The 27,704-nt window shown below is 56.6% G+C and overlaps 1 protein-coding gene and 1 long non-coding RNA gene across 4 annotated transcripts; one reads left to right on the forward strand and one right to left on the reverse strand.

The window, feature by feature from the left end:
• Window positions 1-472: 472 nt before the first annotated feature.
• Window positions 473-27,136, reverse strand: ZDHHC7 (zinc finger DHHC-type palmitoyltransferase 7). 3 transcript variants are annotated; one of them, XM_059383991.1, is made up of 8 exons: window positions 26,901-27,136; window positions 14,859-14,944; window positions 11,683-12,013; window positions 5,068-5,192; window positions 4,796-4,892; window positions 4,251-4,332; window positions 3,393-3,436; window positions 473-2,760 (listed from the first exon to the last, which is right to left on the reverse strand). In XM_059383991.1, the coding sequence occupies exons 3-8, from the start codon at window positions 11,995-11,997 to the stop codon at window positions 2,584-2,586; spliced, it is 840 nt and encodes a 279-aa protein (XP_059239974.1). In that variant the 5' UTR covers window positions 11,998-12,013; window positions 14,859-14,944; window positions 26,901-27,136; the 3' UTR covers window positions 473-2,583. The 3 variants fall into 3 exon arrangements, with proteins under 3 accessions (XP_059239974.1, XP_059239975.1, XP_059239972.1); XM_059383992.1 differs by having other exon boundaries at window positions 473-1,092; window positions 3,393-3,523; XM_059383989.1 differs by having other exon boundaries at window positions 3,393-3,523.
• On the forward strand, window positions 20,636-22,009 carry LOC132004906 (uncharacterized). The gene is made up of 3 exons (XR_009400675.1): window positions 20,636-20,708; window positions 21,379-21,470; window positions 21,940-22,009. It is a non-coding gene; the product is annotated as an uncharacterized LOC132004906 (long non-coding RNA).
• Window positions 27,137-27,704: the final 568 nt, after the last annotated feature.

Raw genomic sequence — 27,704 nt, forward strand, 5'->3', positions numbered from 1 at the left:
CGGGCCACCTTATAGGATGTTGCCTCTGCTTCAGCAGCCAACCAAGTTCACGTACATGAAAACTGAATTCGGCCACCTTCATATGTGGGTGCCACTTCCATTACTCATCTTAATGCCAATGTCCTACTTATGAGCAGTCCACCCGCACCCCCTAACAGTGAATACAGGGGATGTGGCAGCAAAACCCTGCACCGAGAGCCGCCGCCGGCCTGGCTGCCGGGCTCAGGGCTGTGTCTCTGTGCTCCGGTGTACCCGAAACGCTGGCAGGGGCCTCGCAGAACAGCGTGCGGGCAGCGTCCCTGCCAGCGGGCACCGCGGTCACAAACGTAGCTGCCCGTCCTCCCACCATGGCGGTCGGAGCACCCGCAGGCTCGCCCTCCTCATGGCCCTTTGGCTCCCTCAGGCCAAAAGTTGTAGGTGCCCGAGATTCTGGATCCAAGAAAGAGATTTTTTTTAATTGGTTTTATTTTAAAGTGCACTAAAGAAATGACAGGAATGCTCCGAACCAAGTCAAGTCGGATGACGCACACCAGCTTGGAGCAGACAGTAAATGTGGGCCGGGCACAGTCTGGGAGGGCAGTGCTGCCGGCCACGCCACTTGTCACAGCACCGGGGCATTTGGGGCTCTGGGGCAGCGGTGGCGGCGGCTGGCGCTGCTGGTCGATGGACTCGCGCCACTTGCCCAGCTGTGTGGGGCCATCACCAGCGACTCTGTTTCATAGAAAAGCGACGCTGAAGAGCTGGAAGTCGACACTGGATTTGCACACCTGCAAGTCTCACGGGTTCAACCACTTCGACCATGTTTTTATTGATAAACAGGTATACATGTTAAAAGCCTCACACTGAAGCCGGACATACACGTCCACCCCAGACAACACATGTGCAAATGAACACGCAACACGACCTCTGGACGCGCGTCGTGTCTGGCCCCCTCGGGCCCGTCCCTCTGGTGGGGACACGGCCCTACCCCATGGCTCACACGTGTGTGCAGACTCGGTCCGTTGCCGAGACGTCCCCCAGCTTTGCTTGCCTGGCGACAGCTGTGTCTCAGGTAGGTCCCCCTGTGGATCTGCATCAGCAGCGGCAGAAGCCCTGATTAGGATAGGATACGGATTAATTCCAAACAGAAACGGAACAGTTCACAGATGAACAGAAAGGCGTCCGAGCCAGGAATGAAACACCAACTCTTCTGGGCCTGCAGGCGGGGCTGTAGGAGCGCCCTGGACCGCGTCCCGGCTCGCGTCCTCACGGGTCCCACAGAACAGCCGCAGACCAGGCAAGTTTAAGGCGAGTCCCCAAGGAGGGGAGCTGTTTGCTTTCTGACAGCATTTTCAGCTCTGCACTTAAGGGCCTGTTTTATCGCTCGTGATGTGGGAGAGAAACAAACATAAATGATACAAAGAATAAAGCTGTTGCCATCCTGAATACTCTGGGACAGTGAGTGAGGCTCAGAGTCTGGGGCTCTGCCTTGGGGTCCCCTCACGTGCTCAGCGAGGGCCAGAGGGCCCCCCCACCCCGCTCTCTCTGTGAGTCCCCGTGGCCGGGCCCTTCCTCCTCCGCACCCAGACCGACATCCGGCGGCACAAAGGGTGAGGCCGGCCCGAGCCTTCACTGTCCCCTTCACTGAGGTGCCGTCCGTACTCTGCTGACGTGGCTGGAACAAAACCACGGCAGCTCCAAGGCCCTCACGCACCCAAGATCTTCACAATAAAGTTAAAGCAGGTGGGCAGCGAAGGGCCACACACGAGTGATTGTTCTTTGGATCAAGATATTCTCCAAAATGCAATACATTCATAGTAACGCCCGCGGGACGAGGGTCCCGTGGCAGCTCTCTCCTCTTCCCTGAAACGTCGGCTTCTAAGAAACAGCTTGTTGGCTGCACGCGGCTATTACCGGTCACGTCCCCTAGACAACACTGCCAGTGCTGAAGCGCACACGCACACACACGCGCACACACACACAAACTTGCCGAAAGGGTCCAAGCACGCGCTTCCGGGGCAGTGCGAGCGAACCTGAAGCCACCGCCGCGGTTCGGTGCCCAGATCGTCTGCGTATTCAGTGCAAAGTGTCGGAGCTCACTGAGATCACAGTGTGTCTCTGTGCAAGCGCCCCTTCTTGCTTGAGCGAGGGCACTCACGAAGCCCCGGGTCGACAGGAACGCCCTGAAACCGTTAGCTGGAGAAGTCTCAGTCACTGGATTGACTTTTGTTTTTTCTTCATGATTGAAAAAAGCAGCTTAGTACACAGGACTTGAATCACCATGGAACAGCCCACGCGACTTCTCAGAAAACGCCAAGTGTTCTTAACAAAAACCCTAACCGTGAGGAAGATAATGACATTTGGCTTCTTCACGTGGCCACGTACCTGTCGTTAGTCGTACAGGCAAAAACTGGCCAGAGCGTCACCCCATCACCGGTCTGGAAAAATCTGGTCTGTGACTCTAAATCTAGAAAACTCTGCTTGCTGCAAGCAACCGGTCTGTGTAGGCTCCGTCTGCCCTAGTGGTCACAGGGGCTGCTCACACCCTTTCAGACCCCAAAGAAATCACTTAAGTCTGGTGACAAGTCCCGGCACGATGAGGCCTCAGACTGAGAACTCTGGGCCCCCCTTCCTGGGTCTGGTCTGCAGCCGCCCAAACCGGAAGCCAACAAAGGGGTTCATCCAGAGGAGTGAGGGGGGCCCCCCGAAGACAGACCGCATCCCCTCCCATCGCAGCCTTCGCTCCCACGTCGGCTTCTCGCTCTTCAGCCTCTCGATCTCCTGGAAGCAGAGAGGATCGCAGGTGGGCGGCAGGCCCCCCCGAACGCCCACCACGCACAGGCCAGGCCCCGTGCTCTCCGCAGAGGAGCCAGACCCAGAGTCTGAAATCCGGTTCCACGCGACAGCTCTGGCGACGTGTGGGCCCCAGAGGTCAGCAGAGCAGACCCTCCTTGTTGTGCCAGCCCCATGGCCGGCCAGTGCCCCCCACCAAGCCCCTGCCCCACACACAGCCCGGGCAGCCACGGTGGTGGCAGGAAGGAGCTGGTCCTCGGGGTCAGGCCACTGGCCTTTTTTCATTTGTTACAAGTATTTATCAAGTGCCTGCTCTAGATATACGGTTCAAAGGCACGAAGGCAATTTGTTGACGCACCTCACGGAGCTGCTCCGGGAGGCTGGGTCTCCTAGAATCTGGGAATCGGCCTGGCTCTACCTGCCCGGGGCCGCTGACTCTCTAACCAAACGGATCCTTGAGTTTGCGGCACGCATAAAGGCAGGAAGGACAGACACAGAGGAGCAGACCTAGCAATCTCCCGAGTTAGCACGCCCACACCTGCTGGTGACCCTGACCCTGGGACTGCCCACGTACTCAAGCCAAGTAACGTGAAGCAGGCGTGGCGGCCAAGGAAGCGTACCGTTTCGTCGTTGCATATGGAGTGGATCTGGGTGCCGAACATGACTGCAGTGAAAGTGAAAAACAGAAGACTCTCAAGGCACAGGAAGACCAACAGGATTACAGTCACGGGGGGTGAGAAGTCACTGCACTCTGCGGACAGAGAGGGCGGCTGTGAGTGCGCCCCAGCGCACACCAACACCCAGAGCGCATGCGAGCGTGGTGCTCGGCTCACAGAAGGATCCTCGTGGAGCCAGGCCCGGAGCCGGCCCCAGCAACGGCCATGCTTGCCCATCGACGGGCACCTTCGCTGCACACCACGGGGCGGAGGTGGTCAGTCCTTCCGGGCCCAAACCCACCCCACCCGCTGTGGGGCAGCGCTTCCTTCTCACCCGAGGCTTCTGTGAGAGCTGAACCTGTGCGCTGACCTTCAGGGAAAGGAGGAGAGAGGACAGCCCTGCGTCCCCGCCCTGCGTGGCTACTCACACGGGCCCCCAGGGGGCGCGTCTGGCCGACCCACTGTCCCCTCCAGGGAGGCGTGATCACTGCCGGCTTTAGCGCACCTGCCGCAGCTCGCTCCCAGCCAGGAAGGCAAGGACCACACTGAATTCCCAGCCAGCCAGCCGGAAAACAGACACGAGCTCTGGCAGAGCGACACTCATTGCCAGGTCGTCTCAGACTCGGCACAACTGCTTTGCAGGAACTATTACATGGCTAAGGAAGGACTGTGTGTGGCTTCGATACACGAGTGAAACCGACTTGAAACCCATATTCCTCACTAGAAGAATTTAGGAACGGACTGGCACATTGGTTCTCTTGGCTCTTCCCATTTTGCCCAACGGCACGCGCTTGCGGGCAGGGGACACAGGGCATGACTCACCAGTCCACTGCCCTCGGACACAGGAAACGAACTGGAGCCCACAGAGGATGAGAGCGTGGACGGAGGACAGAGCTATGTACATCTGGAATGAGAGAAGCCCATCAGGACCGGGGAGCAGCCACAGGTTTCTAGGAGCAAAGGCCACATCGGCTGTCCACTGTCTCGCTTCATTCCTTCATAAATGAACGAGGGGGGGACCCCATTAGGGCAGCGGGCAGCTGCCGTCCAAGGTCGCTCTACACCAAGGTGCCACCTCCCTGAACTGCAGCAGGTAAGGGGATCCCAGCGTGCCTCGGCAGACCCTGTGAGCAGCTGGCACTGATGGTGCTGGAGAGACGGAGACCAAGTCTCTGACCTAAATCCCCTACGAGTCACACGGCAGCAGGCGCCTGTAGCCAAGGACAGCGCGGCATCGCGGTCTCGTCCCGGAGAGGAGCTTCTAGAGAAGCTGGTCTGCCGTGAGAACAGATTCCCCTGCTGTGGGCCAGGCTCCCATTAAAGAGGGGAGCACTCCATGAGTCCCCACGTGACCGCGCTTTACTCACCGTGAAGAGCACAAAAAACCTCTGATTCTTTTCTCCTACACAGTTGTTCACCCACGGGCAGTGATGGTCCATCTTCCGAATACATCTTTTGCAAATACTGAAAAGGAGAAATCTGGTTTTCAGTATGCCGCACTCTGAGAACACACAACCCGGGTCCCACATGCAATACACACAGTCCGGTGCCGTCAACAGGCCAAGGGCCTCCTGCTCTTGGGAGGGGCTGCGGTCCCCAGGGCGGCGGGCACCCGGGCTGCTCGGGGAGGGCCGCGTACCTGCAGTGGTGGGCGCGCTCGGGCTTGATGCAGCAGCACTTGGGGCACTTGTAGATGACCTCCCCCGGCTTCAGCTGCAAGCTCTCCATGTACTCTTTCGTCGCGTTTCCTTTGGGTACTGCCCCCTGCAGTTTACGGAGGATGTTTTGGTGGGAGAGAAGGAAAGATCAGCAGTCAGCACGGCAGCTCTGATCTGACAGCTGCGCTGCAATCCGTAGCGCTGGGGCTGCCACTCCAGCTACGCTAGTGTGAAAACAAGGGGGCACGTGGGTGGCTCCAGGGGTGAGGGGACAACTCCTGATCTCAGCTCAGGTCTTGATCCCGGGGTTGTGAGTTCAAGCCCCACCACGGCTCCCACTGGGCATGGAGCCTACTTAAAAACCAAAAGACAAAAATGAGAAGTGACTGTGTAACTCAGACACGATCAGGAGTTTTACTTTCATAGAAAAGTAGCATATGTATTAAAACGAACTCAAAATGCTTTATCCTTCTTAAGTGGGTAAGTCACCTGAGTTCTTTCTCGCTTCACGTGGGACACACCAGAGGTGAGGCTTGTCGAGTCATTCCAGCTCAAGGGCGGCTCATTGTCCCCAAAGGGTGGAATGTTCTGTGGACAGCACTCCTGAGTCACCCCATTCTCCGGGTGGGGCTTCATGATAAGAGTGCCCCACAGAGCCTTCCTATCCACTGCGCAGGGCCGCGCTGAACAGACCCGTGATAAGGAGAGGGACTTTATCTCATGTTTGCAGAGTTGCGCAGTGCACCTGCGCCGGAGGCCTCATCAGGCCTCCACACACCTGGGAAGTGTGGCCCTGAGCTCCTGACCGCACCCACTGTGGGTGGGGAGGGCCCTGGGCAGAACAGCGCCCAGGTGGCAGCAGAGCATTTGCCGGTGTCCCACACGCTGGCCCCACACGCTGGCCGAGGCAGCGCACAGGCAGCCAGGAGCGGGCAGGGACGGCCTTGTTCTTTGGGCAGTGGAGATGCTCAGTGAACAACACTGTGGGGCAGGACCCCAGGAGCCGTGTGGGGTGCACTGAAGACGGGGACCCATGAGAGTGCAGGAGGTTCTGCGCGTGGCAGGCGGGAACAAGGTCTCATTTCCCGTTGGTTAGTGCCTCGGAGCCTGCACTTGAGCAGAAATGCGCTTCAGGAAGAGCAGGCCAGGGCTGTGGTGGGAGCACGAGCCCAGGGAGATGCAAGCGGCTGTGAGCAGCAGTGGGGACGGCGAGGGACTCCTCCCAGGCCGGATGCCCAGGCGGATGCCAGGCCCAAAGATCTGAGCCCCCGTGGGAGAGGGGCCAGCATCCACGCTTGACAGGGCACAGCAATGAGTGTGCTGGGCCAGGAGACTGAGGACTGCCGGCTCCAGGCCCCCATCAAGCCAGACCGAGAGCCCCTGAGCCAGTGAGAGAGGCTACACCTCCAGGAGGCGTCCCGCCCACTGAGGACAGGAGGGGCGGCTTCCTGCCCACCTTCTACCACAGTGCGTTTCCCTCCACGCAGCCGCCAGTCCCTTCACTGTCCCATCACGGGGAAGCTATTCTGGTCTTAGCGTTTCCTAACACTCTAATTGTCTTCGTAAACGAGATTAAAAAGTGAAGGGTTTAGGATGTTTTGACTTTGAAAACTTAAACCAGAATGTCAGGCACAATATTTTATGACGAAACCTACATAGCACAATGTGGAGACTTTCATCAAGTTTCCTCCACTGGTCCAGGAATCTTAAAGACACAGTGATTCTGTAAATCCCATGACATCGACATTGTGCTCACTCCTGGTGACAGCTCAGTGCTCTATGTTTCTGTGACAGGAAACGCACCAGTTTTCAAACTCCACACACCTTAATTTTGATGCCTTCTTCTGCAAAGTGTGATCTGCTGCAACGCGCCTGCGTAAAGCGGCACGGCCCAGTAAGTGCCCGTCTTTCCAAGGACCGTCTCCTGAGGCGAGGGCAGGGGGCGCCGCTGGCTGGGGGCCGCCACGCGCTGCCTTGGGCATCTTAGGGATCCTGCTGGAGAGCTTCTGGGCCGCTGCTCAGAACCCTGGGCAGGCAGCACAGCTGATCAGGGCTTCTGGGCCACCCAGCTGACGCCCGGCAGCTGGTGACCAAACCCTCGGATTCTGCGTCTCTCGCTATGCCTTCACAGAGCAGACCACAAGCTGAAGGCTGGAGATGCGGTCCTCAGTCTTGCATTCCTACTTTGGCCATCACCCGTCAGGGGTGCTTCTTCTGAGACCCATATGTGTGCCTCACCTCGGCTCCCCGGGCCACAGCCACGCCTTCGGGCATCCGGTGACCCCGAACAGCTTTCAGCTCTACTGCCGCTTTTTCCAGTGTCCGGTCCCTGCGCCACCCACACACAGCTCTCTGCCACTTCGGGGCAGGGAACCAGATGCCTGCCCTTGGGGACACGGCTTCCAGGCACAGCCTGTGGCCAGGGAGGTGACGCTTCGCAATGTACTTCTTTCTCTTTTCCCTCGTATCTTTCCATCTCGTCTCCCCGACTCCCCGTCATGCATTCTGGATCCCCAGGACCTACACAAGGTCCAGCTGAGAACGGGGCTTCCCCGGGACCTAAAGACACATTTACGATTGCCCAGGGGACAGGCCATGGGTGGAAACGGGCATGGGGTGTAAGCTGCAAACTCCAGAGGGCGACAAAAGCCCTGGGACAGAAGGCCCATGTTTCTACCACTAAAAAATCCCAAGAGACACAGAGACTGAGAGGTGTAAGACACAGGTCACCCAGCATCCAAGTGCAGGCCTTACTGGAGGCCCGCTCCTGCCAAGGAGTGGGCGGACCGAGACCCCGAGGTCGCCGGCACATGGGCACACACACATGGAGGGGTCGCCCCGCCATCTGCGGGAGCCGCCGTACAGGAGAAAGCCCCTCCTCTCGCAACGTCCATGCCGAGATTTACAAACCAAGCTTTACTGTGTCTGTGATTTACCTCCAGGTGCTCTGGGGAGGGGAAGAGAGGGAGCAGGAAGGGTATCGCTGATGCGAGCCTGACCGGGACAAGCTAACAAAGCTCCCGCTCCACTTTTGGGTGCTGCGAACGGTCTGCAGGAAGTGAACAGAAAGACAGGGACTCTGGTGACAGGCGAAGCTTGTTCAAGCCTTGCTTTGTTTCCTGTTCAGTCCTGTTTTCTGGTGTGGACTGACCACCATGTCTGCGAGCTGGTGGGCTGCCAGAGGGGTGCCCTCTGTCGGGTGCCTGGGACAGGACCGCAGGTGCCACGAGGGCCTGGTCAACACCAGGCGCTCAACCAACACCTGCTGAGAAGGTGGACATTCGTACACAGATCAGGGTCTGGGACAGCGGGCTCTGGGTCGTGGGTGGTCTCTCTCAGTTTTCAGTCCTCAGCGTGTTCCGGAATGTTAAGATTGGTGACAGTCTCACCTTCTGATAGGAAGACCATCCCCTCTCAAGGACGCCACTTCCTTCCTGTTCCTCAGAGCCAGGGCCTGTTCTCAGGAACCATGTGACCCGAAGCCAGTGCCGGCACAGACTAACTGGTCCTGCTGCCTCGTAAACTGTGAGGTCCCAGTGGGGTCTGTGCCCTGCCGTCATGTGGCAGTTCGGTTCCAGTGCAGCCGAGACTGGACTCCGGGACGGTAAAGCTGTGACCGCAAAGACAGCAGACTCCCCGTGCTGAGGGACAAAGGGCGGATGCGCGACTCTGCGGGGCCGTGCCCTCTCTGCGGGGCCGTGCCCTCTCCCGTCAGCCGTGGGGATCTGGTCCCCAAGGATTCCAACGTGCTCTGGTCTGGGGACTCCTCTTCCTCACCAGACGGCAAGGAGAGACAGACAGACGCCCGAAGGACAGAGACGCGCAAGGAGTCTGTCCCTTTCTCCCGCTGGTCCGCCCTGACAAAAGACTCCACGACCCAGTTCCAAGGCCTGTCGGGAGCCAGGCATATCCTTGTCCTTGGGCTCCTCAGGCTGCCCTGGACGTCCCCGGTTTTATGTACATTGACTCCAGCAGTGTCTGCAGTCTTCAGCAGCGTCCGGACACGAAACAGCGACTTCAAAGGGACAAAGAACTTGAAGGGACAGTTGTCCAAAGAAGATACAAATGGCCATAAGCTCACGGAACGACACTCAGCATCCTCAGTCACTAGGGAGATGCGGACGGAAACCACAGTATGACTCAGCTTCACGCCCGCAAAGCTGCAGTCGTCCACAAGACGGACCAGGGCCTGAGGTGTGGACGAGCTGCAGCCCTCACGCCGTGGCTGGGCACATGCTCTCCAGTGTGGGGAACAGTCTGGAAGTTCTCCCAGCGTTGAATGTAGAGTTCGCCCGGGACCCAACAGTTCCACTGCAAGGCATCTCCCCAAGGGACACGAGACGCACCTCCAGAACACTGGCGCAGGAGCATGTGCGGCAGCGTCCTCGGTAAAGCTGGACAGTGCAAGCGCCCCAGCGTCCCTCGGCGGATCACGCCGGGAAATGAAACGTGGTGTATCCGGACACGGATGTCCTTCTGCCGTAAAAAAACACAGTACTGACACGGCTACGAGGCGGACGGTCCAGGCAGGCAGAGCCCCATCTGACAGGGTTCCGTGCGGGTGATGTGTCCAGCACCGGCCCGTCCGCAGACGCAAAGCAAGCTGGCAGGTGTCAAGGGGTTGGGGGGAGAAGGGCCCGGGCGGTGACAGCTAAGGGGCGCAGGGCTTCTCCTCTGGGTGATGAAAATGTCCTAAAACTGACTGTGGTGGTAGACGCACAAGTTGGAATACGTAACACCCACTTAACCGTGCATTTTGTACTGTGTGAATTCAGTCTGAATTCCAACGCTGATGTCCAGGACCCCAAACTTCTCCTTGACCTTGGACCTCCCTCCCTCCTGCCGCTTTGCCCAGCATTCTCTGTAGTGACCCGGCAGGGAAAATCAGCGTGCCCACGAGGGACAGGGGCAGCGTCGCGCACACGCCTTCTCCCCACCACGCAGCATGCCCGGCTCTGGGGTCCTCCGCGAAGCGTGAGACCTTCTCCCACAGGAGCAGGGGTTGGGACGGGAGCAGCACTGTGGATGTTAGGAGCAGGGTTTCGCTCCTGGAGAGAGGCTTTGCTACAGGAAAGGAAGGGAGGAGAGGGCCCAGAGAAGTCTGTGAGGGGACATCAGACGGGGCTGTGGCCAGAGATGGCACAGTCTTCGTGAGGTGAGTTACAGAGTCATCAGCAGACCTTGCATCCGAGTCTGTCCCGTGGCGCTGCTCCCCGCTGCTCCCTGGCCGGGTCTGTGACACTGTCCTCTGCCCAAGAGTCCCCCTCAGCAAGGGACTGAGTGAACAGTGTAGGAAGAGCCCCTAGGGTGCAAACTCAGCACAAGTCAGATAAATGCGCACGTAACCACACCGGGTGGGCCGGCCGGTATCAGTTCACCCTCAGACGGATTCCTGATATGATTTATAAAATAATCTGTACCAATAAGATATTAACTTCTCAGTATATTCTGCAGAGAAAGCTACCAACAGACATGAACCGGGTAGATGCTAATTCACCCGTCAGGAGCCCCTGTGCCAGTAGCGGAAAACTGTGGTTTTACTGCTGTGGGAAGCAGCTTTTCTCTAACACTGCTCCACAGGGACCACCGGGTGGTACCGCCCGCCGCACAGCCCCGCTGACGGTGGGCACATCCTCCGGGCTCTGCAGTGAGCCTGGAACCCAGCGTCTGGGGGTGACTCCTGGCTGAGCTGCCAGGGTCCGTACCCCTCTGCCTACCCTGAGGAAGTCTCAAACCTCAGAGAGAGAGAGCCTGACCCAACACAGAGGTTCTGAATCTAGTGGCCTTCAAGACCTCAGGGACCAAGGGCAGTTCACAGTGGTAGATCTGCCCCTCTCGACTCTCAGGGAAACTGCTCCCAAAGGACCCCACCTGGCCTCAGACTTGATGTGACACAGAATGATCAGGGAATTGTAGAGATGCAGGGAACTCAAGATTAGCTACATGGTGAAATCCAGAACCTACATCTCTGGCCGTGAGTCTTTTCTTTAGAGGAACAGAGTATCTGAACCGGGAGGAATTTATGAATCTTCTAGTCACCATCTGTCCATCTGTACAAACTGCCCAGCGGGATATTTTCCATTTGTGCACTGTGACATCATTTGTGTCGAGTGATGTTTATTCTCCAGTTAAAACATGGAAAACATGGGGCATCTGCATGGCTCCGTCAGTTGCGTGTCTGACTCCTGGTTTCGGTTCAGGTCAGGATCTCAGGTTCGTGCTCAGAGTCCCACATCGGGTTCCATGCTCAGTGGGGAGTCAGGTGGAGGTTCTCTCCCTCTGCCCCTCCCCCCATTTGTGCACGGGCCCTCTCTCTCGCTTGCGCTCTCTCTCTCAAATAAATCTTAAAGTAAGACACGAAAAATGTGGGACGCCTGGCTGGCTGAGTCAGTAGAAAAGCGACTCTTGGTCTGGGGGTTGTGAGTTCAAGTCCCGTGTTGGATGTAAGGATCACTTTAAATAAATAAACAAACTTAAAAAAAGAAACCATGAAAAACACCAAGCCTTTACCCAGGAAATAAAAGCCTGAGGCCACAGGGTCTGTGGGGCCACACAAGCAGACATGAAGGAAGTGCAGGGTGACAGCGAGTACTCACAGGGTCGGTGAGCATGGTTCTCAGGTGGGACGCCAGGGCCAGCACCGCTAGGCAGTTAAACAGGACTCCATTGACCACAGAGTACCAGAAGTCTTTGGAAGGCAGCAGCATGACAAATGTCACCACAAAATCAGCGTAGACGACCAGGAGCCACGTCATGACGGCACAGATCATGCCGCAGCCATCGCGGATGAACCAGACCCTGTCTGCCACGTCGGCCTCCGAGGACGAGGAGGACGAAGAGTCGTAACTGTCATTTTCGGTCAGGAGAGGGTGATGCTCGACATCCCGGAGCCGGTGTCCTGATGACGGCATGATTTCCCCGCGCACCCTAGAGGGGGACAGAGAGCTGGTGAGGACCAGGGGACACATGCACGCTTGCTCGCGTGCCCCCTGAAACCTGACGGGTTCCCTGTTCTGGGCTGTCTCACGGGGACCGTCTAAATACACGTGACAGAAAAGACGACAACTGAACAAGATTTGAACCTTAAAATCTTTCACTTCCGTGACTAGCTGACCGCCTGTGACACTATTCGCCCCACTGTGTGGGCGATGCCGAGACGTGCGCACTGTCCCCTGCAGCCAGCCACAGGGGAGCCACGACGACAGGACAGGCCAGATGCAGACTCCCAGCCCAGGGGGAGACAGAGTGAGTGGCACCGAGCCCGCGCTGGCCCATGGGTGCGGAGGCCCAGCCCCCGAGCCACCCTCTGTGGGCAGCTCTGAGCTCCTGCCTGCCCTCCCCCACCGTGCCCAGGCCGCGGCTGACGGTGCGCTCGCCCTCAGTTCTGCACCTTCTGGAAGGCCTTCCTTTCTGCTGTCCTCTCTTACACGCTTTCTTCACTTGCTAATCCATTTCTCCAGCTCTCCTTCCGCACCGTTCCCGTTTCTCGCAGTCCCGGAACCAGGCGCACAGCGGGGGTGCAGGAGCTCCCGAGCCTTTCCCGGACCGGCTGACGGCTGCCTTCATGCACACCCTTCTGTCACTGGCGTGTGACCGAGCAGCAGCAGGACACTTGTGGCAAACATCAGGGGTCCGTTCAACGGCCCCGGAGGCGCTCACATGAGGGAGAGAGGCCCGGGCGGCCGGAGTACTTCCTTGGCCAGAGCCCGCCGTGGAGCAGGGGCTGCAGCGGGCTGCGGATGCCCTCGGGCCGCCACGCGCCCTCCTCGCACCATCTTCCGCCCAGGCGCGGCTTCCTTTCCTCCTGCCACCACGGCGCCACCGTGACAGGCACGGCGGTGACAAGGACCGCGCAAAGCCGCGGGAGGTCATGCGGCACAGCCTCGGCAGAGCTCCCTCTCGCTGGGCAAATACTCACTCGAAGCGGTTTCCCACTGTCCGTAAATTAACCCCGCTCCTGCGTCTGACGAAAACAGCTCTCGGGTTTTTCGTAGGAGAAACAGAAGAAACTAAAGACGCAGGGACTGTGCACGGGTCACGGCCGGCCGACCTCGTGGCTGGCACCCGCCGAGCCTGCCACCGTCCCAGCCCATCCGCCACCTCCCTGTCACGCATCGGGACCCTCCGTGCCCCCCGGGGCCGGACCTTCCTCCCTCCCAAGCAGGCCACCCCAAAGGGCTCTCCTTCCTCTCAAGAGCACGCTCTGAGGGTGGGGGGGTTCTGGGCCGCAGCTGGGATGGGGCGACCTGAAGAGGACAGCCGACCCTGGCTCTGCCCACACCCGGCCATCAGGGGCCGAGACGGGCGGACGCTGCCCCCTTCCCTGGGACGCCCAGTCAGTGCTGCCCGCAGCGCACAGAGCCCCCGTGTGTCCCGCTCCTGACCGACTCACACGGAGGCTCTGGTCTGCTCTCCCCGTACGCCCTTTCACTGTGCACACATGCGGCCCCCAGCAAGTGCCTGTTTGTTGTCAGGCAGAAGCACCAGCGAGAACCTGGTCCCCTGCTCAGATTCCAGGAGTCTCCCAGTGACTTCCTTAAGAGGGTCCGAGTGAGTCCTAACTACACACCACCAAGCACTGAAGCAGAAAAACTCCTCCAACCAGAAATCATTTTGCTTTATGGCTCCTCCTCCAGCAGGACAGCGCCCTTGACAAGTGGGCACCCACCTGCTGTGCAGTAAGATGGGAAGCGACAGGCTCGCTTCCTGTCCCGGCGTGTCTGTACAGTCGGAGTTCCATCCAGAAAGCCCGAGCCCGCCAGTCCTCTGGCGGCACACACAGTGGAGACGGAACCTTCCCAGTGGAGACGCTGGTGAGAAGCTCCCCCATCCCCCACCCCCCAAGAGCATGGTACAGCTCTGTCGTGGCATGTCCCTACCCCACTGTAGAGGGCAAGTCTGTTCCTACAGGAAGAGAAGCCACAAACATGGCAGCACTGGGTGTGGTGGGAGCTTCCCAGACAAGCTTATGAGAATATGGATGCATGAAGTCTGCGTGCAAATGTTACAAAGCCGCATCTGTACAGCCCACCAGAAGGCAACAGGAAAATCCCAACACCCGAAAGCAGTCAATGAACACAGCGGGGTACGGCGGACAGAGTCCACTCTCCGTAGCCCACGGCACGGGCGTTCTGCCGCGTCACCGCGCTTCTCCTTCGTGGATGCAGGAGGAAGGGCACGGAGGAGAGGAGGCAGCAGCCCTTCACACGGAACCATCTGAGTCTTCTGGAAACAGGACAGCAGCGGCTTAATGACACTAAGTGAGCCCATCGTTGGGGTCGGGGCGCGTCTCCTCCCACACTCAGTGCCACACTGCCCTCGAGCTCCTGAAGACCGTTTCTGAGAGACACCAGAACGCACCATGGGCCATCAGAGGGCACATCAGCATTTTTGACTTTAGTGGCCCATTTAACGGGATTCTGTCCACACTCCCAAACCCAAGCTTAGTTGAGCTCATGTCAGAGAAAGCCCCGTTTCCCAGAACATGGCCAGCGCCACCGGAGATTGCCACACAACTCGATAGGATGACCATGCGAGCAACACCTTCCACTAATGTCACTCGGCACATGCCTCGCCCTGTGACACCTGCTGGTAACTTACACAGTCACTTCCCGGAATCCCCCCTGCGCAGTGGTGAGCAGACCGTAGGTGGCGGCCGGCGGGTAGACAGACCGGCCTTCTGCACCGCCCGTGCCGCCCTCTCCATGAACGCAGTCGGCGTCCGCGGCAGAAAGGACGCCAGGACGAGACACCAGCATAGTCACTCGCTTACCTCACAGACGATCTTGAAACATTACTTGAATATCTTGCGCCTTTTCTTCAGGATCTTAAGGTGCATAGTGTCGCATGTGACAGGATCTGGAAGACAACAAACTCTCATTAAAAAAGTTACTGATTCAATGACCAAAGCGTGTGACGCTCCGTAGGACAGGATTGATTTGGAGAGCTGTAGAACCAGTGTAACATTTGACAACCACGTAACCATGAAATCGTTACTCCTCTGTGTTTTCATTACTAACAAACTATGAAATGATGGGACAGTCCTGAAAACAAAGTCATTTACTGTACATCTGCTCGTTTCCCCCTCCTGCTACCTAAGCCCCAGCATCAAATACAAGTCTAGAAGCCAAAATCTCCTGAGAAAGATCCCCAGGGATCCCCCAAACCAAACCAGATCAGCCTGTATTTCAAAGGTCAACAAGCGTTTTAGCAGCCACAGCAAAAGACTTCCAGAGAAAATGGTAGCGTGAGACCAAGAGGTGAGACCCGCTGAGGAGGGAGCGCGGCACAGGAAGGCAGGTGGGGCACCGGACGTGTCCATCTCCTGAAGGAAGAAAGTCCCAGCTGGCATCTCCCTCCTGGCTCCCGGATCACCGGCAGGCCGGTGACTTGCCATGGCATCTCTAGAAGCCTATGGCCTGAGAGGAAAGGCCTAAAGATACCAAGATGGGGGCGGGGGGAGCCCCCAACAAAACTAGTCTTTATTTCCAGCACAAACCTTTTCATGAGTTTTTTTAAGCTGTCCATTTATTTCCAGTCTTAATGTCATATAACTGACGAGCGTCCCTGTGTGTGTTCTAGGTGGACAGCAGAATGCTTCGACTGACCTACAGGTCAAAGGTTTTGAAGAGAGCCCGAATTAGGTCTCCTAAGAGACAGAGCCCAGAAAGAGGGGAAAAGGAATTCCGAAGAAGTAAAACGTAGAGAGAAACCTTAAAAATTAAAACACTGTATCTGTGAAACCAAAAGGAACATTCTGACTTCCTAGTTACTGAAAAATAAAATGAGAGAATTAAATTTAAAAACAAAGAAACAAACAAAAAACAGGACTGGATGAGAGATGTGGAACTCTCCCAAAAGGAGAATTAAGTGATGAAGACAGAGACCTCAGGCGACAACATAAAATCCAACTAGCCGGCCTGGCGTCCCAGCAGCAGGAGGACTTCCTGCCGCGGTCTCGCTTCCCTCCTGGCTGCCTGCTCTGTCCTCACCCTGTTTCCTTCTAAGAGATGATTTTTCTACTTAAGCCAACGCTCCATCGGGGTCTATCTTTTGAAACCAAGACCCCTAAAGACAGCAGGAAGCTGGCCTGGAAGAGGGGTGGGGGGTCAGCGGTGACAGGGAACCCCCTAGTCTCGGCCACTAGCCAGACTCCCTAGGGCAGAGCGGAGGCCACTCTCTGTCCACTCTTCTGCCTGGCCGCCACTGCAGGGCTCCTCGGGAGCCGCTTCTCCCCCAGCACTTACCGACAGCCCCCTGCCCGCCCTTCCACCGCCACCCACCGGCCAGCGTTCCCAAGTGCCTGCCGGCTCGGACCCCTTCCAGCTTGGAGCCCCTTCTGGATGTCTGAGGGACACATGTGGCCGTGACCCCACGCAGCTGACACTAATGCAGGCGACTTTCCAAATACGGTATTTACGCAGAGTAACTACGTTCACGGGCTATGTACGCAACAGCCAACAACTTTAAATACCTAATGGTATTCTGAACTGTTTGCAGATAAGCTTATGCTGACCATGTTTTAAAATAAAACTGGCTTTGGAAGACACAAGACTACTCATCTCAGACATCAGGTTTCCAGAAGAATCTCTACAATGAGATCAAATCCCCAATTACTTTTATGCATTTTAAAAAGTAACCAACACAGCAACCCCTTCAAAAAGCGGCCTGGCACTTTCTCCAAGTTCAACACCCACCCTGCGAGTCAACAACTCCACCTGGAGGTACTTAAACAGAAGTGAATGTGAACCCAAAACGCACACACAACTGTCCGCAGCTTTATCCGTAGTACTCCCCAGACCACAAACAACCCTAACATCCACCACCAAGGAGGCACCGAGAAACTATGGCATAGTCATACCAGGGCACACTGCTCCGTGGCACAGAGGAAGGAGATTAATGAGATCTGCAACCATACGATGAATCTCAAAGATGTCATGTCACGCGCACGGCACCTGAAGCCAGGCAGCAGCAATTTATTTTTAAGGAAATCAGAACAGGGGTTTGAACATAGCAGGATGACTGAGAAGAGCCCAGGGTAACTTTCTGGGGTGATGGAAATGCCCCATATCCTGACCTCACTGGTGCCACTGGCATGTGCGTCTCTCAAAACAAAAGTCAATGAGCTATTAAAAAAAAATCAACAGTACACTTACGATTGTACATTTCATTGTACGATTAAAAAAAAAAATGCACAGGAGAAAAATCAGCAGCACGGGACCAGGTGCTGGGTGGGAAAGGTGAAGCGGAGGCCAACCTCCAGCCAGAAGCTTCCTCCAGAAACTTCACGCAGGGCCCAGGAGGTCTCTGACCAACTTCTGTCTGAATCTTCAGGCGGGGTTCTTGGCCTCTTTCCTCACCTTTTCCTTGGCTGTGAACAGACAATGTACTCTCAAATACAAACTGAAAACGAACGAAAAGACGTCAGTATTCTTTGGTGGCCAATAACTACAAAGAAAATCAAGACGGGCGCCTGGCTGGCTCAGTCGGTAGAGCGTGCAACTCGTGGTCTCAGGGATGTGAGTTCAAGCCCCAGGCTAGGTGTAGAGATGACTTAAAAATAAAACCTTAAAAAAAAGAATCAGGTACTTTCATTATTGCAATAAAAAGAATGTCTACCCTAGAGCCTGATATTCATGTTTATGTTAAGATGCTGTTTAAACTCATTAGCTTTACTATCCACACACCCACTGATGACCTATAAAAAGCAGGAATCAGCAGCTCTGCTTCAGGCATAGCAGCAGCACACGAAGCCAACGCGAGCCATGAGAGAGCTGCTTAATTCAGACACGGAGAGGGGGAGCGCCAAGCACGGTGTTCTCTGGCCCGGGTCCCAGGATGCGCAGCCCCAGATGGGAGCTGTAGCCCGCAGGAGCTCACACAGACCCGCAGAGGTGGGAATCAGGTCGGTAAACAATGTGCTAAGTGTTATCCCCAAATTAGGAGCACAGTGTGAGGACGGAGAGAGATGACAGCAGCTAACTCCATCCGGAGGAGCCAGAGAAGGTGTGAAAGAAGCCGCCAGCATGGTGGGCCCTGACAACAGCGGTACAGACCGAGGTGAGAACAGTGCGAGGAGCCCAGGTGGGAGCAGGAGCACGGCAAGCCCGAGAGCCGCGGGCTCAAGGTGAAGGAGGGGGAGAAGGCCAAAGGGGAAGGGCAGACTGGGGCCGCTCAGAGTACTCAGAATGCCCAGCTGCGCCGTCTGGAAGTCTGGACTTGTTCTAGTACGGGAGGCACCAGATCTTTGGCAAATGCACAGATGTTTTAAAAAATAATTGGTGACACCAAGGACGGAAGGAGGAAGCTGGCCAACCAGGAGGCTGGCACCACCTAGAACGGAGAAAGCACCCACAGGGGCCTAGAGGGAAGCAGGGCCTGCAGGGGACTGAGAGCTGTTCCGGGAAGCAAAAGCCCAGCGGGCGCCAATGGCGAGGTGTGGCTGGGGCGCAGCACGGGGAAGTGAAAGGGCTTCGGAGGCGTTTCTGCCCCGCCTGTGTCTCCTGGAACACGGGAGCTGCAGATCAGGAAGAGCACTCCCCCGAGACTGGGGCTCACAGAATTTAAGGAGCTTCTGGAAAACTAGCAGATTATCACCTGCCCTCCTGCTACTCCACCCTAGAGAGACCAGGTGGGAACGGACGCGACCAGCCAAGGGGCCCCAGCAGTGTGGGGCTGGAGCTCTGACAAGGGTCCAATGAGCCAGCAAGGGAGTCGGGGGGCTTAAGAGCACAAAGGCTGGAGCAGTCCGTGCCCTCAAAGCAGGCGCTGGGAGAGGCTCAGCAGGGACCCCTCCCCACCAGGTTCTGTCATGTGCCGTGAGCTGGGGAGACTGGGGGGTGAGGAAATTAAAGAAACACCTTTTTAAAGACGCAGGTAAGTCCTGGACACACACAGCTAGAAGGGAAAGTCGAGGGAATCCTTCTTGAGCTTCCGCTCTCCGCATGATCTCATGTCCCGCTCGGACAGCGATCGTGACTCTGGAATAATACGGGGGCTGTGTCTTCATCCCTGCCCCAAACAGTCGAAAATCCACTTACAACTTCTGACTCCCCCAAATTTAACTCGTAATAGCCTACTGTTGACCTGAAGTCTTACAGTAACAAACACCACAATTTTTGTATGTGTTATTATTTTTTTAAATTTTATTTATTTATTTGACAGATCACAAGTAGGCAGAGAGGCAGGCAGAGAGAGAGGGGGAAGCAGGCTCCCCGCTGAGCAGAGAGCCTGATGTGGGGCTCAATCCCAGGACCCTGAGATCATGACCTGAGCTGAAGGCAGAGACTCAACCCACTGAGCCACCCAGGCGCCCCAATTTTTGTATGTATTCTTATGGCAAAGTAAACAAGAGACACCAAAGTGTTAAGAAAATCCTAAGGGGTGCCTGAGTGGCTCAGCTGCTTACATGTCTGCTTTCAGCTCCGGTCATGATCGCTGGTCCTGGGATCGAACCCTGCACTGGGCTCCCCGCTCAAAGGGAAGCCTGCTTCTCTCTCTCCCTTTGCCGTTCCCTCTCTCTCTCTGTCAAATAAATAAACAAAATCTTAAAAACAAACAAAAAAAGAAAATCCTAAGAGAAAATACATTTACAGCACTGTATTATATTTATCAAAAAAAAAAAAAAGCTGACATGTAAGTAACTGCGCAGTCACACCCATGTTGTTAAAGGGTCACCCGGGCTTCATCTCCACATTCGCACACGGGCCGCCTTGGACCCGAGGGGTTAAGTCCCCGCAACCCCCGACCCCCGTGAGTCCCTGGGGCTCCATACAAATCCCACCACAGGGCATCCTGCCTTGACCATGGCTAGCTTTTAAAAGCCGAGGACAGCCCCAAAAGGGACTTAGCGGAAGCAGAACGAAGAAGCAGGTGCAGTTAGGCCAGTGAAGCTGGGGTGGAAGAGAAGGTCGGCAGAGAGGCCGCCACACTTGCTCCTGTTTGCTTTCTCGACCCGAACTTACTGGAACTCTTCTTGCAACTACAAAGACAATCCAGGCGCTCTGTGGTTTTCTGTTTTTGAAAAGACTGAGTGTCCAAGTTTGCCGACTCGGGGGATGACCCTTCTTCCTGAGCAGGAGGAAGCAACAGTGGGGCAGGTGGGGTCTGTCCGCGGAGAGCCGCGCAGACCGACTGAAGCGAAAGCCGTTCACACGCCATCCCGCCGTCTCCTGGGCACGGAGTCAGGAGCGGGCTGGGGGCATTCCAAGCGCGGGAGGCAACTGAGACTGCAGAAGGGACGCTGCGGGGGGACAATCCAGGAAGCCGTGGGCCCGGGCAGTGCGGCGGACCCCCCAGGTTCTGACAACGGGAGGGGGAGGGGCTCGCGCTGCTCTCCAGAAGCCCGGCTCGGCCCCCACAGGCCTAACGGGCTGGAGAGTGGCCAAGAATACAGGAGAGAAAACCAGGGTATCCAAGGCAAGACCTGAGCTGAGATGATTCACCGGGCCCGGAGCGCAGGACGAAGGGGAGAGGCCTGACAAGCTGGGTGACCGAGAAGTCCGGGGAACTGGAGGTCCTGGGGAGACCAAGAACCTGCTGGGGAGGAAGCGACGAGGCGGCCAGGTGGGGCCAAGGCTGGGTCAGCGCTGAGAGCTCCGCGGAGGCACCGCTCAGGGGACCGGTAAGAGCCGGCAGGTCCCGACCTGGAAGGGGAGTGGGAGCGAGTGAAAGGGAAGGTCTGGCGGCCTCTGCGGGGGCGTCCCGCCGCCTGGCTGCTAAGCGAGCCCGGACGGAGTGGGAAGACCGTGCACGGTCCTAGCTGAACCTGCAGCCACAGTGGGGCGCTCAGATAATCTGCTCCAGTGTGTTTATGGCAATTACGTTCTCAAATGTTCTTTCCGTCCATTTGCGATCATGAAAGATTTAGCTCGCGCTTTCAAACCCTACCAACAGAGTATGCCGTACGAAACCACTGTCTCCTCAAATTATTGTATCTAAAGAACAGAATATTAACCTTTAAGGGAAAAAAGAAGCAGAATATTCAGCTAACTAAAGCTAAGCCTCAATCGCATGCTGGCACATTCCCCATATTGTGAACGGTAAACTTATTTAAGGTTTCTAGAAAGGCCTTCCACACTAAAATATGGAAGGATGGCAAATGGAGGAATGTGCCCACGTTGTGGGGGGGCCGACAGGACTGGGAACGGAGTCAGTCTCATGAATGGGGGCGGGGCCGCGCCGGGTCTTCCTTTCCCACCGGCCACAATTCAGTCTCTTACTGGGTCCTCGTCTGTGGACACCTCAGTGTTGCCAGTGCCCAGCTCAACCCTGGGTCTTCCCTTTATCTACAGGCTCTCTAAACGACCTTCTAGACTCTCGGGCCCACTGTCACTGCTGAAGACACATCTGTCCCGGAAGCTCCCAAACCGAGCAGGCACCCCAGGTAAATCCCGCCGCTGCTCAACAACCACCCCACCCACGGGCCCTTACGACCTTCGTGGCTGCATGGAGGCACCTCCAACTCGTTGTCAAGGTCAAAACACAGGAGTCAACCTTCAATGGGCTTTCCCCGAACCCCCCACCAAACCCTTAAGCAAGTCCTGAGGGCACAATCTCCAAAACCAACCACAGTGGGGCCTCCTCCCCCTCCCACCCGCCAAACCAAGGCCCAGGAGCCTGACCCCGGGCAGTCCACAGGGTGCCTCCTACACGTGCTCCTTTTCTGCTCTCCCTGCGGCCCTCGCCCCACGATCCGCCCCCATTCAGTCCCGAGTAAGTTCCCACAGATGGAAATCATACTGCGTTCCTCCATTTCTTAAAACCACCCAGTGAGTGCCTCTGCCTCTGCAGGCCTCCGTGCAGTGAACCCCCCAACCCCAAGGCATGCTGACCTCACTTCTCACCCTCCCCAGCTGGCTGGCCGTCTGGCGCCTCTGTCATCACCATCACACCACGTTCCCGGCTATGTCCCGGCCCACACCCAGGACGCTCCACATTCCGCACCCATCTGTGGAATGAACCAGTGAGAGAACCGGGGAGCGCACCAGAGGGAGCCCACAGGAACAGAACAGGGAGGCAACCAAGTGAGATCTGGCCTGCGAGGAGAGGTCGGGAGTCTGGGAGCCTTGGGGAAAAGCAGTCAGGGAGAAATGTGGAAGGTTACCGGGAGAGAGGGAGACGAGGAAGAGAGAAACCCACTTGTAGGGGTTTTCCGGGGGCGCCTCCCTTCCTGGGGCAACAGCCGAGCGTGCCGGCTTGACGAGGCCGTCTCACGGGTGCGCTCACCCACACGCCAGAGGTCTCGCTGCTACCCCCGTACCGCAGCCACAGCTGGATTCTCAAAGTCAAATGGAGCAGCTCTTTTCAAAATCCCAAGAAGGTCAATGAACCCAGAGGAATTCTAAATCCAGAAACAGAAAGAACACCAGAGTTCCAAACTCTCTAGGAGTCCTGTCCTGGGAACTAGCGGAACCTCAATCAGGCTCGTAAATCCCAGCCTCTTTCCAGATGTTCCTAAATAGGGTTTCCTTGTTTAAAATGAAATGAACTTTTTTTAAAAAAATTTTTTAAGATTTTTTTTTTTTTTTTTTTGACATAGAGAGAGATCACAAGTAGGCAGAGAGGCAGGCAGAAAGAGAGAGAGGAGAAAGCAGGCTCCCTGATGAGCAGAGAGCCCGATGCGGGGCTCGATCCCAGGACCCTGGGATCATGACCTGAGCCGAAGGCAGAGGCTTAACCCACTGAGCCACCCAGGCGCCCCTGAAATGAACTTTCTTAACATGAGACTCCATTGAACCCGAAGCGCTACGAACACGGGCCGTACCGCTCCTGAGCTAGCTGTCAGCGGCAAATCAGTGACCGCCCAGAGGCTGGAAAGGGAAAGGCAAGGCCAGCTCCGACTACCCGTCTCCCGGCGCGGGGCTTCACACGCATCCGTGCACCAGAACCTGCTGCTACCTCAAAAGCAAGGCGCTAGTATCGGCTCATTTGAGCCACGGGCCCATGAAGCCTTAAGATGGCAGTAACTTGCCCAAGCTCACAGCCAAGAAAGGGTGCACGCAGGACTGTCCTGACACCAGAGCCCACGCTCTTCCATTAAAATACACTGCCTCGCAGAGTAGCTGGTTTTAGAAAGTGCTTTCTCTAATGAATAAAGTGAATTAGGGACTGTGGGACTCTTGAGAATCCAAAACATTTCAACAAAGAAATGATACTGCAGAAGCCTGTCTCGAGAGACACCGGAAGCTTCTCCATCCCGACTGTTTCTCGCTTACAGGGTGCCGCGAGGGAAGAGCTCCCCTCCCGGAATGCAGAGCCTAGGACCACACCCTTTCCAAAGCACCAGCAACACAGGGAGCTGGCCTCTGCTCCCACGGCCTAAGAACACCCCTCATGCAACCAGTATTCATTTAGTTCCTCTTACCCTCTAGACATACAGCCCCTCACCCCTTCCTACCTGCGTGAGGACACTCCCTGCTTAGGGCTCTGCCCCCTCCCACAACCAAGTTTAGGCACCCTCACCTCTGGCGGGTGTCTCTGCAGAATCCCAATCTCAAGGTCACCAGGTCCAACCACCACCCTCTGGGTAGCCACAGGAGTTACAGCCAAATACACGGTGCGGGTCACAGAGGCAATGTGGTCCCAAACCTGTTAGCCCTGCCCGTGGCACTCAAGGTTCCAGTGAATCCGGCTCCCATACCTTTTGGGGCTTAGTGCGCACACTCTGTGCCACGGGGCGCTCATGCTGGTCCCCTCTCCACACCCTTTCACCCCTCCGTGCTTCTGCTCCTGCTCTCTCCTCCAGCAAGAGGACGTTGACTCTCTGCCCAGCCAGCTGAGTCGTTAATCAAGCACCTCCCAAGCCCCCTCGACGTAGAAGGCATCCCTGGATGACTTAAGTGTTTTCAAAACCGTAAGATGCTGTACCAAGGGAAGGCACCATCCTGGGGCCACACGGAGTCTGGGTTTTATGAGACAACAGGGTTCTAAGAAGGCTCTACCGGAATGGAGTAAAACTCAGCGATAAGCAGAGCTACAAACAGCAAGACAAGAATGTGTTTGCAGAGAGATGCAAAGAAGTCAGTGAGTGGGAAGAAATCAAAGAGGCAAAAGTGAGAGGAAATGCCTAATGGCCTGTGCCGTGACAGGCAGGGCAAAGAACAGACACAGAGTTCATGGGAAGTAAGGACTCTCTCTTCCTCAGAGGCAGAGGGAAGAAAAAGACTGATGGACACTGAGAGAGATTTTTAGGTAGAAAAGACTCAAGGTTGAGAGAACTCTTCCAGTAGCCTCTGTTTCCTCCGTGTTCTAGAAGGTAGTCATCTGTCAGTGGTAAAACAAAAGGGTGTGTTTTTAAGTAGAAAAGGACCATGAAGGAAGGAAGAATGCTGCTGTGCAATCAAAAAATACAACCTTGCCCAAAAGGAGGTTTGGTCTTGGCTGACAATCCGACTCGGGGTGGGAGATGGGCACCCCAGAAAGACCCATACTGTGATTCGGGGGGCCTTTGGGTCTCACAGTATCCGCGTGGTCAATTAACGAATCCGTTACACTTACAAAATAGAACCCACGTAAAGACTCTGTGAACACCGAGGCGCACATGAGTTTCCCGGGTTGGCAGTACCCCGTGCACACTGTCTCCTATCGATGCTAGGAATGTAACACATCGGAATCCACAGAGAGAGGACAACAGAAGCTTCACCCCTGCCCCCTCCTCAGACTCTGTGCGAGAAGCCTCTCCCCTTGGCTGATTTTAATCTTTATCCTTTACCTGTAATAAACCACAACCATGAGCATAACGGCTTTCAGGAAGTTCTGGGAGTCCTTCTAAATGATCGTCCAGCCTGAGAGTGGTTTTGAGAACCCCGAGACTTGCCACTGATGTCAGAAGTGAGGGTGGTCTTGCATGACTGTCTCCCTCTGAACTCTGCAGTTGCCTCTCACAGTCGGCCTGAGAACTTCTCAGATGCTACAGCCCAAGGGTCACAAAGCGAGGGTCAATACGGATGCTGGACACTGGCTCTGGGGCCAAAAGGAAATTCACATTCAGTGAGTACTTAGACTTCATGCTCTGCTCTAGTGTTGGACTTTTTTTTTTTTAAACAAAATAATCTGTATTATTTTTCTAATTGAGATATTATTTTTAAGAAACATAATTCCAAAAAGCTGCTTTAGGAAAATTGTCTTGTAGAGCTGCCCAACATGGAGTGGAGCAGGGCAGCTCCAAAATCAGGAAAACTACTTCCCACTTCATCCCAAACATTAAGTTCACATGTAAACTTATTTCTAGTCCCATTTCTCAAACGACCAAAAACTATTAGTTCTACCACTAGAAAGTCCCAGGCCTGCAGGTGACAGTTCCAGCAGGTACGTGGACGTCAGTCCATACCTCTGACTGAATCAAGACGTTTTAGTATTTTCTCTCTCACTGAGAGGGCTGTGAACTGACAACGCTGATGCCGTGTGACCCATTCCGTGCATACGAATGCTTGTGCTTTCTGGAAGGCGCCTGCTCTTATGGTGGACCGGTCAGCAGAGCTGTAAGGTCCAATCTGCGCACTGTCCGCGGAGGCAGGCTCTGAGCCATTCGTAGTGGAGTGCTTCTGCACACACTTTACCCCCTCTGCTTTGAGCTGAGACAGTGGCATAAAAAGTTCCCACGGGGGTTTAATGAATTCCTCAGGAAACCACCTTTCAGATGGCCTTGTTCTCCTCCGTTTCGCTACTCAAAAGTGAAGGTGCACCCACCAGCCTAACCCCCCAAAATATACACCCCAAACGACTTCGGTAACTCAAACCCTTTTATCTTCCAGAATGTTCAAGAAATGCAACTGAATGCTCCTGTCCCATTCCCCCCGCCCACTTTTTTCAAATATCCCAAGATCCTTTCACATTAACCAAGTTCAATAAGGTGACTTTTTAAAAGGTGACTTTGGGTTAAGTACAAGTGGTAAAACAAGGTCAAAAAGATTAAAGTTGTCATCTGTGAGGTGAAGAGTTTAGGAAGAAATAGTTACTGGCCCAGATTTCTCGACCACCTCAGACAGGAAGGGTACAACAGACAAATACAGGTGCGGGAGGTACATACACCAAGCGGACTCCTTGCGCAAATGGTCAGTGGAAGAAACTTCAAGGCCGCTGCCCCGACAGCTCTTCGGCTCCCATGTAACCACCATCATAAACGGGTTATTTATAAGCTAATAAAGTTTCTCCATCCCAGCAAAGGGACTTAGTTCCCGCAGCAATGACTCCCCAGGAGAGATGGACCTTGGCTGCAGCGAGAAGACGAGCAGACTGTCCGAGATGCCCTGCCCCGCAATCCCCACCCCACCCCCCGCCGCCAAAGATCACTGATGGGGGAAGGGAAGATAGCCACGAAGAGGAGCAAAGAATACAAGAACAGTTCAACGTTTTAAAAGGAAGGGAGGCACAGGCGCCTCCGAGGAGCCACGGGCGGCGTTCAGGGGAGCCCGTCGTAATACGTGCCTATAAACCACTTTACAGCTCCCAGTAGGGTTTTACAGTCTGTCTCTCTCCGCCCTCACAACAAGCCCGTGGTTAGTTTATCAGAGCGGAAGCCGCGGCTCCGGGAGCTGGGTGTCCTGCCCAAGGTCAGGCGACAAGCTAGGGCTGCCATTCGCGCCCGATCCCGAGAGATCGGCGGAGGAGGGACGGGGAGACACCTGGAAGGGAAGTCGCGCGCGGGCACCGAGGTGCCCCCGAGGGGCTCGGGAAGGTCGCCGGTGCGCGGCGGGTGGAGGAGAGGGCGCAGGGGGCCGAGGGAGGCGCGGCCGGGGCCCCGGAGCGGCCGGGAGTCCCCGGCGTGGGCACCTGCCCGGCCCCGGCCCGGCCCGGCCCGGCCCGCCGCACTCACCCGAGGCCCGGGCGGGGTCGCCCGGCGCTGCGGCTTCTCCCGGCCTGCGGCGGCGGCGACTGCAGCGGCTGAGGCAGGGACGCATCATGCGGCCGCGCTCATGGCCGGGCCGGGGCGGGCCCCGCGGCTCGGTTCGGGTGGGTCCCGCCGCGCCGGTCGGAGGGAGGCGGCCGCCGAGCACACACGAGGGCAGCGAGCCCGGCCCGGAGAGCCGGCGGCGGCGCGACCCCCGGAAGTGAACCGCGCGGGGTCGGCGGCGCCGCGCTTGCGCAGTTCCGGGCGCGCCGCCGCCGGCCGCGGAGAGGGCGCTTGAGGCCGTCGGTGGGGTCTTGGGAGCCGGGATCTTCGCGGACCCGAGAGTCTCGAAGACGAACGGCTCCTTGTCCAGGGCAGCTCTTGGTCGAAACCAGCGCTCGCCAAAATAAAGGGATCCCATCCACACCGAAGTCCGGAAGAGGAAGGATGGGGGCTACGGGCCGCCGCGCAGTCCAAGCCGCGCCGTCCGCCCGTGCAGTTCGCGGACCCCCCAGGCCGACGCCCGCGGCGCCGTCTCAGAGCCGGATTCAGGGGTGGCTGGTGCGGCGCGCGGAGCGAGAACCTCGACACTGCGGAAACAGAGGAGCGGGAGCGGCGGCGACGGAGCCAGAAGGCACGGGGGGGAGGGGAAGCGCCCGGGCTGGGGGCTCCCGGGGCGCGCCGGGCCTCCGCTGCCCTCCCTGAGGGCCCAGCGACCCCTGCAGACGCGGGTCCCGAGCGCTCGGAGGGCGGACACGCGCTCCTTATCTCTCGGCTCTGCTGCCGTGT

Source organism: Mustela nigripes, chromosome 17 (genome assembly GCF_022355385.1).
Source record: "Mustela nigripes isolate SB6536 chromosome 17, MUSNIG.SB6536, whole genome shotgun sequence".
Taxonomy (NCBI): domain Eukaryota; kingdom Metazoa; phylum Chordata; class Mammalia; order Carnivora; family Mustelidae; genus Mustela; species Mustela nigripes.